At 38.2% G+C, this 11,924-nt stretch overlaps 1 protein-coding gene across 1 annotated transcript; it reads right to left on the bottom strand.

Annotated features, from left to right (window-relative positions):
- Window positions 1-575: 575 nt before the first annotated feature.
- Window positions 576-11,066, bottom strand: LOC119744352 (homeobox protein Hox-C8-like). The gene is made up of 2 exons (XM_038220231.1): window positions 10,128-11,066; window positions 576-2,070 (listed from the first exon to the last, which is right to left on the bottom strand). Exons 1-2 carry the CDS (start codon window positions 10,705-10,707, stop codon window positions 1,790-1,792), a joined length of 861 nt encoding a protein of 286 aa, XP_038076159.1. The 5' UTR covers window positions 10,708-11,066; the 3' UTR covers window positions 576-1,789.
- Window positions 11,067-11,924: the final 858 nt, after the last annotated feature.

The raw sequence follows: 11,924 nt of genomic DNA, 5'->3' as shown, positions 1-11,924 counted from the left end.
ATGCTAAAGCGCCCTCTTTTGGTGGCCGCAGTGGCACCGACTAAAGTAATATAAGAAAGCAACGGTCAAAATACATTTCTTTAAAGTTTTAGAAAAATATGTGAATATTGTAATTACCAAGAACCCTCTGAGAAAACCCAAAATACCCTCATAGGGTCTGTAGTCCTATGTGATTAACGATGCGCTAATTCGCTATTTTCATGGACTTGCGAAACAGAGACACACACCATGTTCGTTTTCGAAAATAAATTCCGGCAGTATTGTTTTCAAATAAAATTTTAAAAAAAGACGTCGGGGAAGATTAACGTGGCATCATTTTGACTCTTAGAAGTGTTACCCAAGCCAGATTAACCTGTAAATCCTTTACACAGTTGGGCTAGAATTACCTAGCTTAGCCCATTTGAAATGCTTTTAAAAAGCGACGTATATTTTTCTCTTTTTGGGGGTGTCAGGCACGTTCAATCTCGTTTTGGTTTCAATATGGTGAATCCGTTCAAAGACCTATATAAAAGCAATCTACTTTTTGCATCAAAATGACAAAACAATCTGTTTTAAGTACATACTTGTTCTGTGGAAAGATTTTATTCAATGATCTTGACAACACTTCAGGGTTTGAGTGAGAAACAACTTCAAATATAAACAGGCCAAGGACTTTTGCTAAAGCCCCGTGAGCACTTTGTTTAAATGGCCGATTGCCTGTACATGTATGTGCTGAACTGTTGTTCAGCACTCACAGTCACTTATATCGGTAAGTCAAGAAACAATTTTGGATGAATTTTGCTCGACTTAAAATATTTGGATATATTACTGTTTCCAAGACGAAAACGAAAGTTGAGATCGTTTGCAATTGTAATATGCTTCGAGCTTTGGTGATGCACACATTTAAAATTGCAAACATCCATCAGCTGCAACGTTCCTGGTCGTCCGACTCTGCATTCGCATTCCCTGTATGTACCCGATTCCATTACCCAATTCTGACTGAGGTCAGTATTTATAAACTTTTGTTTACATTCATTAAGAATCGATGCATCCATTAAAAAGAAGATATACATGTATATGCTTTCGATAATTTCATTCATATCAATTTCAATTAAGTACATCCTCTAAAGATTTTAATGGTGAGGCAAGTTATAAACCAATATCCACACAGGCTGCCGAGAACGTCAGGACGTGTAATTTAATATTATATAAACAAGTAATTATTGTTACTAATGTTTACTATTTATACATCAGCAGATTCTTACAATGCCTGGATAAATTTCCATTGTTAAAGCCTATGGTATTGTGCAAGTCTTGCAAGTTCACGTTCACTTTCTATCTCTATTCCTGCTAAATCTCGCCGGATTTTGTGATCAACTTGCACACTCTATATGTCGGAAACGATCTTTAATTTAAAAATGTCCGATTTGACTGGAAAACAGTCCAACTTGCATCCAGCTGACTATAGGCATGGTCGGTTATGGGTGCGGTTTTCACTTTTCCTGCAAGAAAAACAGAATTGATCCCCTGCAAGGCTTTATTCAACAAGCGTTTGGGGGCGCACTGTATACCACGTCTCATGCGGATGTCATCGTAGTTGGCTTGGGTAAAATACTGCATGATCTAATTACAGAACCACAATAAAACTCTGGCTCTTTTTGATGGACATGAAACGATGTTCTAATGGAAATAATGGTTGGCACAAATGAGCCACATAACCGCTTCACAACAGGGAAAGACTGACTCTTTCCTGTCCTGATTTGAAAATTCATTCCAGACAACACATCACGTGACACGTGACGTTATTACGTTAATCGCTCTTCCTGTCCGTTTTCCCTGCCGCTTTGGTCTTCTCCTTATCGTTGACTTTCTTCTGTTTCATCCGGCGGTTCTGGAACCAGATCTTGACCTGTCTCTCGGTCAGGCTGAGGGACTGGGCTAGCCTCGCTCTCCGGTCTCTGGTCAGGTACTGGTGGGCCTGAAACTCCTTCTCCAGCTCGAAGATGGTCATCTTGGAGTAAGGGCGGCGCTTGGTGCGCCTCGGGAGAGCGGCTAACGTGAACATCCAGCCGGGCGGCGGGCCGTCAGTACCTATAGCATAACATCAGAAATAAAGAGAATTTTCCGTTACTCGAAACACAGTTGTGTGTGAGATCTTAATGAGATCAAAGCGCTCCAAAAGTAGAGTGTAAAAACTATACTTCTGCTTAATAAATAAGGATTCAAACCTCTTTATTGTCTGCAATCGCTCAAATGCACAAATTAAAATTATTAACCTATTTTGCATAGTTGTCTGTAAAATTGCTATTTTTTTAAAACGCATATTTAAGAGCTACTTAAATATGTAGTTTAATGTAAAATCAAATGTAATTGGGTCTCTGTGACCACAAATTGTGATGTTATTATGAACCAGTGAATCAATCATAATAATGTATTATTTTTTGTTTGATATTTCGTTCATTTTTATGAAAGAAAGGCAATGTTCTGTAACTGATCTCACCCAATATCTCAGATGTAAAAGACTTTTAAAGCTCACTTGGGAAGATCACCATTCCAGAGCAGTTATTAATACCTCGAATTAAGGGAATTTCTTATTTTGTGGAAATTATTTCGGTTGACACTAAACGGACCTTTCTTGGTATAGGCTATCCACAATACCTTTTTTATTATTTAGTCAAAAACACGGCGTGAGTGTCGTCTTTCAAAAGTTAACGCGCCCAATTTTCGACAGAAATATCCCTCTGCCAGTCTTTCTTGTGTAGTCTTTTCTTCACCGTATATTGCAATTTTTAACCTGTTCTCAGAAGCCAAACTGGTCTTTAAGCATTTCGCGAATTTCGCCACTTATTGTATGTAATCTTCGCCCGCCGTTTTCATTTTACCTTCATTCTCCACCATAACACATCACTCTGGATCAAGACAAATCCGCTTCAAGAATCTCTGTATTAGGACAACCATACGAATCCAGAAAAAGCCCACCGAACCACTATTGTTTTCAACCTAAATTAAGCTTAAGCGCCGAAGAAGCAGTGACAAGGGGGCACGGCAGATACATTTACGATGACATCGTGGAAATATCCAATTTCCCATTTTGCACCTAAAAATCCCCCTAAATTACTCCCCACCCCAAGAAGACCCCTGATTGACCCCTTCGTTTGGACGGACAGATCACAGACAACCGGGACGTATCACTACATAATTAACCACCGCTAAATTGGGATGTGCGTGTCCGGGAGAGACGTTTGATATAGTTGTGGCAGATGACACAGTCGATGTTACGATTTATGCTTCCTGTGTCAACCTGTTTAATGCTGCCTGATGTTAAACCCTTTGCAGAAAAGACAGTCAGTGGCACAGTTACAAGTAGTACGAGTGTCCATTTATGTCCCTCATGTGACCTTTTTTAGTTAAAGAAGTTCAAACGGCATAAAGATCATTTGAAAACTACCTGTATAGGTCTACCGTTTTGGCGGAACTAACACCGTAAATACACACAGTTGGTTGTTGCAGTGCAAGAATATTTTATTAAATCACTTTTATTTTCAAAATTTTAAAGAGAGAAACCTTTATTACATGTTAGAGAGGGTGAGTGACAAAGACTTAGTGTGGTATAGGTGCTTGTTAAACTACCGGAAATGAGCATATATTTTAAGAGTTCGTCTTGACTAATGGTCGTCTATAGGAGTTCACGGAATATTATATACAATTTTTTACTATGACTGTTTTGGAATGTCCAATTGTAGGAGTAGGCTTATGCTTCAGAATCTGTTGCATGAACAAAAATTAATGACACTATAAACTTGGTGAGTCCGTGCCTTGTTACGGTGCGGCATGCACTGAGAAAATATTTGCAAAGTGATATGCCAAATTTCTGTTATTACCCTATCATAATCACGAGTATAATTATGACATACCGATTTTCAACAATGAAAATTAATAACTAGTCGTTGTCATGGAACTAATATTTTCATAATCAGTTTGATACAATAGTAAATTGTTTTTGCAGTCTTTGAAACAAAATCAGTATTGCGATACAATTTCGCTGTCACAATGCAATGTGAGCAGCATTTCCACGTGAGAAGGTGTTTCTTTGATTATTTTTCATTCCGTTGTCAATAATGATTTCAGGACATATCCTTCACTAATGGTGTAAACATTTAGGAAGGAGATGTGTTTCTTGGACATCACCTGAAGAGAGGAGGGAATCAAACCAACTAGTATTTTTGTACAAGGTCATCAACAACACAGTAAACATTCAACCAGATGCACTGCAACCGAAAAGTAACAGACAAAGGAGGGGGAACAACTGCCAATTTAATGAAATCACCACAAGAACCAATGTCTACATGCAATCCTTCTTACCAAGAACTGTCAAAAAATGGAACAAATTACCCCAAGATGTCATCAATGCCCCAAACGACAATCAATTCAAATCCTTGATTTAGTTGAATATGCCACTCTCCAAGCCTCTTAGTAAGACTTTCTCAAGGAGTTCTGAAGAGGATAACCACCAAGTACCAAGTAAGTAAGTACCAAGTTTCTAAAACGGTGGTAGTTCACTTAAGATCCATTAAATATACGGAGGCTTCACTTGCCACATTTAAAGAACTGTTCGCGATAGTCCATATTATATCTCACCTGAGCCGATTTAGTTCCCGCCATTATTTGTTTAAATTTCATAACTGTAAAGTATTGTGGGTGTTTTTTTCTAAATATTCCTCAGGCATTCATTTCAAATGTTCACAGATCTATGTGATCTTTTCGGCCCTGTGATTTTTCGTTAATGTAAAAAGCGCAACATTTTGTTTCAAACACAAGGGTTTTTGACGTGCATGGTGATATCACTTTTAATTATGAACCATGTAGTTCACTTTGAATAACAGATAATTCTTATAGCTCTTCATAAATGTCATAGTAGTGTTCTTTGATATTCGTCTTGCACACAAAGCACCGATATACACATCAAAATATTTTAGCAGTTTGTCAGTTTACCCGCCATCCAAATTCTTCGAACGGCTCAGTAAATGGTTCCTAAATTGTAATAAATCACCATTTTATGTCTGTTAATAGTCGACGAATAAGCCGACTGACGATTCAACATTACATAACCCAATTTACATGAACGTGCCGTTTGGCTTGTTTTGACCGAGAGATCCTTGGGAACACTTACCGTCAATTGACCCACAAACACGCGGGAAACACACGGTCTGTTTGCCGCTGAAAAATTGGTACCAAAAAAAAAAAAAAAAAAAAACCTTGACACCCTGCAAGAACCGTGTTGTTTGTGTGTTACGATTGTTCACAGGTATCCGTGGCGTCTATCAGGAAACAGGCTTCTTACGTGTTTATATATTACTGGAATGTCTCAAATTGAGCGATGGATTTTAAAATGTATAGGCTTTTCATTTGTAGAATTAAGAGATTGAACGAACGTCACACACACAGGAAGCAATGAAATACAATTTCATATTTACATAATGCAACAACAAAATGCTTAGTGTTTATCTCTAAAATTAACCAATGCGAATGCAAAAGTTCATAAAATCTTCGGAGTAATACTATTTAAGAAATCGAATCTACAAACTTTCAGCCGAAACTTTGCTAAAATGAATTTATCAACAATGTTTTTGAACGTGTAGTAGGCCTACTGTTCATTTTGTCGGTTCCGTTCCGTTCATATCGGTGTGGTTTGTTTATTTTGATTCGCTTAAGTTAGATTCGTTTCGGTTTTCGTTCGGTTGGATTTGCTTTTTGAAATGCTTTGATCCATTACGCAGAACATTTTGAGTGTAAATCGGGTGACGGAAGCAAAAAATGAGATTTGAATATATTTGCATACGTCATTGCAAATCACGATTCAAATTAATCTATCGATGTTTTACCATATCGAAATATAATATTCAAAATTTCTGTCTGATTTTTGCTTTGTTCCTGTCAACCTGTTACTGCATAGTCTGTTCGTGTTATATTTGCCGTCCACGAAACACTTTTCAAAGGACGAAGATAAAGGCACACCAAGGTCATCCAGAGGTCAGTTCAAGAGCTCGCATTGTGATGTCAGATAATGTAACTCTGAATTTAATAACAACACAAAAAAATACCCCTAGCTGTACAAGATAGATTTCTTTCTTTTTCAGAAAAACAGCGATTGCCATAATAAATCAATAGGATTGTTGTGGTGGGTTTTTTTATGAGTGTTTATGTTTGCGTTGATGAACGCTGCAGCTGCATGCAAGTCCAAATTTGTCAACAACGAAGTTTTCGTGAAATCGGTCATTATAGATAACTTCTGTGACCGATGATGAAGAATTGTTCCTATAAAATCTGCCGCCCTAAAATGCAAGAATGAAATAATGAACAGTATCACTAATAGAAGATTGTTTTTTATCCGACGTTGTTAGTCCTTTTTTTGGGTGCCTGCTGGAATTTACCCCCTTTTTAAGAACAAGTGAAATGCTTCGTTTTCATTGATTCGCAAAATGTTCTATCAGCCCAAAGACAATGTCTGTTTGTTGCTGTAAATTCGTGTTATTGAAATGAGTAGGCAGAATTTGAATGTCTTCCTGTAAACAACGTCTTGTTTTTCAAATGTTCTGTGCATGTGTAAGGAAGTAACGATGAGAAACACGTAGGGCGACATGTGCTAAAGCAATTACTTGCAGCGATGGTTGCGTGGAGAATGATGCAAATACAAGGACACATAAGTTCCATTAAAATGTCAGACGAATTTGAGTTATTCGTCATGATGTTATATGATAATCATGCATATTTGAGATGCATTACGTTGACATAATGTGCTATTTTATAATCTATAAAACAATAACTGTGTCGTAATACTGTTCTGACAAGTTGGTTTGAAACGGGTTTTTTTTTCTCCGAGTAACAAAGTTTGAAAAGGATCAAATAATTCAATAAAATTTGGTATTCAAAAGACTAAGGAAACTAATTGATATATTTGGTGCTAGTTCGGGGGGGGGTCCGGGGATGATGGTGGTTGCTTTTACTGATAAGACTGGGGTTTGGTGTTTTTTGTATTACTACACTGTAAAAAAGTTGGGCAAAAAGGGTTGATTATTTGACCAACGATGGGCGAATAGTTAACACGTTCAACTATTGGGCAACATTGCCTGTACATATGTACATATTGCGTTGTTTATATTTCGCCCAACGAATTATTTGCCCAATATTTTGACAGTGAATGATGAAACCAATTTTAAGGGTTCCGGAAATAATATATTACGAAAGTCAAATCCTTTTTTTTCCGCTTATTGGCTACAATTCCATTTGCAGTACATTTTGTGCCACATTGTTTTCTTTACATTACAACATTGTCGAACTTGTGGTTCAAATGATTTCTAACTTTATTATTCGGATCGCATTATCTTCCTCTCTGTACTACGTCTTCCCCCTGCGTGAGTTGAATGAGTTATAACTTGTTTGAATGTAATTTCTGTAAACGAGTACACCTATGACAAGGAATTGTGTATGCCGAACACAAAAAAGAAAACGAGAAACTGTGAAGCCAAATACAATAAAAATCATGCAATTATATACAACTACTTTTGTTTCTTATTACTGCTTGCATCGTGTTGGATTCGTTTCGATATAAATATTTAAAAATCAACATGTATGTACTTGTAATAAATTTTGCATTGACCAAACTGAGCTGGGAATGGCTCTGGTTAAAAGAAAAGATTTGAAAACATTTGCAAAGAATATTATTAACAGCTTATGATCGGTAACCGACAAGCCTACTGGTTGGGTATGTTTGTCTGACCTGAATGATAAATAACACGGTTTTTTATGTCCTGTGAAATTAAGATCCGTTTTTCTCCCTCAATTTTTTATGTAAAGTTGATGTATACTGCAAATACACTGCAATAACAGTCTCAGTGAAACGAAATGTAACAGTGACAATAATCATCAACTTTAACCGACTACCATATCCTTTCTCATGTCAAAACTGAGAAAATTATGTATTTCAAACTCTTATACAATGAGTGATATATAAAGCACGCGTATGTTATGACAAGGTTGCTTCCGTTTCATTTTCCATTTCGCATACCCTCTCAGAGAAATTAAATCAGCTCGTTTTAAAGCCCGTCCAATATGTTCTTCAAAGTCTAAATTATCTGCGCCGGCATGACAGCAGACGAGTGTTATATACTGAAAAAAAACCGCGCGAATCAAGAATAACAGATAATTAAATTCATATTTAATTTTAGGAAGTTATATTCCGATAACAATGGGCGACATTAGCGAAACTAGGGATTTTCACTAGGAATCGAACACTTGGAGAAATATAGTTCCTTTTTCAAATCTCCTGGAAAAATATTCAGAAAAAGAGTTCCCCGTTTTATCATTAGACCTATGTTTAAAACAGCTATACTTTATGGTCTATTGGTCTATTAATTTCATACAAGTTGTGTTGGGTTGTACTTATGATTCAGTACTTATGAGGAGTTTGCCCCAAAACAGATCACAAACCCACGTGTCAAGCAAAAACACTGCGTTATCCTCGTCTTTTCTTCGTCTTCTTTTACTAAATATGCTTCAACAAAATTGTTCATTGGGGCATTTCAAATAGTTGAGGAACCCTTTTTTGATACAGGTCCCAGCCTTGAAAGCTAGAGTTTGCCTCAGTAGCTACCAGAACGAGACTATTCAGCCAAAGACGACAATCCGATATAAAATCTTACATTCTTACGCTGTAGGTTTCACTGAGCAAACCTTACTTTTCATTCCTTGAGTTTTTCCATCAATACAACAACAAGGAAAAACTGAATCAGTTCATCCCAAACGTTTCATCCCGAAAAATAGATTCATTTTCTAAATTGCTATTTTTTTCTAGAATGAGATATAGACCGAACAAATTGGCCCATGTTTATAGTTACTGAATTATTAATTTACAATTTCGAATTATTGGCTGCCAGACAATCATTCCTGTTCTCGCGGGGAAGGCTGGTTCCCGTCCCACAATCAGTATTGTACGGACCGGGAGCCAGTCTGCTTACAAAGCGGATCTGTTTGTGCCCAAAACAAAAACACTTTTCGGAGGTTTGCAGACTTCCAATAAAAAGGTGGGGAGGTGGGGAGGTTGGAATAAAACACAAGTTAAACCATTTTTAATATAAAGAAATTGAATTTGTTGAAGAGCACTTTTCCGGAGGTTCGAGACAATTTCTTTGTTCAATCTATTAGGCCCTATTGATTCTCTTTGCTTTGGTTAGATTTCATTAACTAGGCCTAGGTAGTAAGAAGATTTGAATAGGCTTATATGAATCGCAAGAAACATTTGTAATTCTATTGCCCGATTGATGCTATGGTAGATGAGACTGGCATTATTAATTTTCCCTCTGACATTGGTACCACTAATTTTCTTCAGGAAACGATTTTGAAAATAGAGTGTGACACATCAAACGTGACAATACTGTTCTGGTCTATCGCGAAAAAAATCCATTCACAAGCTTAGATTAAACAGTTTTCTTCTCGGACATTCAAGAATGGTACAGCATATTTTCCATTTATCTGTTAATTTTGGATGACCATTTTTACCACACAACTTAAGTTTTTAGGCCTATATACCGTGTCACACTAAACTTTTTTTTTCATTATGCAAAATTAAAATATCTTATGGGTTTTTTGACTTTCTACTTTTCTTCTGCTAAGAGAAAAACAAGTCATGAATGAATCAATATACTTTTTATCCAAAGTTTTAAGACCACAGGTTGTCAAATGACCTCAGGAATAGACACATCTATATTTGTATTGTGTTGAAGAACGGTTTTGGGTTTAAAACAATTAGCCTTGCTCTTGTGAATATAAGACAACTTAAAACTTGATTCCTCGAACACAAATTCACAAAATTCTATACAAATTTCCTTTTTGTAGAGGCGATAAAACGTACGACAAATTCTTTTTATACATATTCAAGGTCATAAGTAACCATAATGTATCTGTATCTATTATATATGAAGGGGCATTTGAGAAAGACCAACAAGGACGAACATTTCGGACATTAACTTATACATGTATGTTCACTAGGTTGGTCGGACAGAAATCTGTCAGTTAAAACTTGAACTAATATACTGAGGGGGGAAATCTCTGTAAAATCTTTCAATTTGTAATCAGTTAATGAATTAGCTTACCGGAGATACCAAAGGGATAACCGGCGGGATTAGCACAGCTTGGGTAGTTGAGACACGAGAGATGCTGCTGTGTAGCCTGATGATTACTAGCTGCACCGTACATAACGGCTGCCGCAGTAGCACCACCCATGGAGCCCGAGTACCGCATCGGCCCACCAAAGTCCATCCGATGATGGCCGGCCTCGTGGCCCGTCGAGAGCTCCATGCTGTTGAAGGAGAGTGCCGAAGCCGACCGGTAACTCTTGTACTGTTCGTCGTAAGAAGACGAAGCGGACGCAGCTCCCGGTTGAACGAAGCGGCAATCGGCCCGGGTATTGACGTAGGCAAAGCCCCCGGGCCCCGGTGCAGATGGATGGTGGAGGTGGGAGGTTGGGGTAGACGGCCCACGCTCCACGGCCGGTGCCGGTACCTGCATGAATCCGGTGCCAGTAGCCGCCCGGGCTGTGGTGTAACTTACCGAACAGCTTGGCGAGGCCAGGGCGCACGGCTTACCACCGAAAGTCTGTGGGCCGTTTTCCATTGCTAAATCGCTTGATGGTGTTGTCCTCGTTGAAGAGTTGCAAAATAGATCATAAAACATGTGGGAGAAGCAAGCTTAGGTGCAACTGAATAATTGCTAACCCGACGGGGACTCAGTTCACTTGTTCTGGAAGATGGCACGTCTATTGACGTATATAACTTACATCGGATAATGGAAACCTCTAATTCCCAAAAACTTTACGTACGAAATAAAAATGACGCAATGTTATGTCAGGGGGAAATAAGTTTGTGCATTAGCTTGAGGGATTTTTTTCCGAAATCAGGTCAGATTGAGGTCCAGTTGAGTTGGCCAATGGTCCTCGAGGTTTCAGCGTAGGATTGTCTCGTGGTAGTCTTTGGCAGCCGATCGTATTGTCAAGGTGTCGACGGGCGGTTAACGGCCGTCGTTTGGCGCAACTTTATGATCTCGCGCACGGACACAAAGTACAGACGACACCACACCGGGCACGGTATGGGTTGGGACACACACACACATCACCTGCCTAATTTGAATATTCAGATCAGTGGATGATTCGATACGATTCACTTTTACTCTAAAACGACTGACATTAAACTTCACGCTTTACACTAGTTTTAGCGCTTCTATAAGGTTATTACAATGTCAGTGAATCCTAAACATCATTCATTTCATTATACTAGGCAGGGTTGCCTGTCCATTTTGTTGCTTTTTGCACGATGAATCTTTTACCTATTATGCACAATTCGCCTTTCGAGTTTAGGCTTCGTTGAGTGTGGCTGCACACCAGAATATTTAAAGTACCAGTACATTGTTTTGAAGAAAAAAGTAAGGATGGTACAATCAACGAGTTTTCCAGTAAGGTGGAGTTTTAACCCATGCAGATTGACAATCAACATTTAAAAATGCCTTTCAACATGCGATCAATCCTCCAAAGACGAAATATAATACTGGCCTAGCAATATTCATACATCATTATAAATTATCAAATATCGGGGAAACATGAGCTTAACAAGGGTCAATTTTCTGTGTTAAAGAACGGGTAAATGCGAGTAAGTAGCTGTGTTTAAACTGACTAACAAGGCAAAAGTGCACTTTGAGGGAAACGCCCTCAAAAAATCGCCCCTAAACTGAAACGATAGCACAATATTATGGCTCATATACCACGGGCAAGCTCGCTCGTTGCGGTGTTTACGATGGGTCCCTCCGACACTCGACACGGCAGTGTTTCAGCCCGAGTACCGCCACATGCTTCTCGTAAAACGGTACTTGCTATACAGAATAGATTGAAACTCTCTTTT

Source organism: Patiria miniata, unplaced genomic scaffold (assembly GCF_015706575.1).
Source record: "Patiria miniata isolate m_02_andy unplaced genomic scaffold, ASM1570657v1 HiC_scaffold_7, whole genome shotgun sequence".
NCBI lineage: Eukaryota > Metazoa > Echinodermata > Asteroidea > Valvatida > Asterinidae > Patiria > Patiria miniata.
Note: the sequence above shows the minus strand (reverse complement) of the source record. Positions and strands in the feature narration are given on the sequence as shown.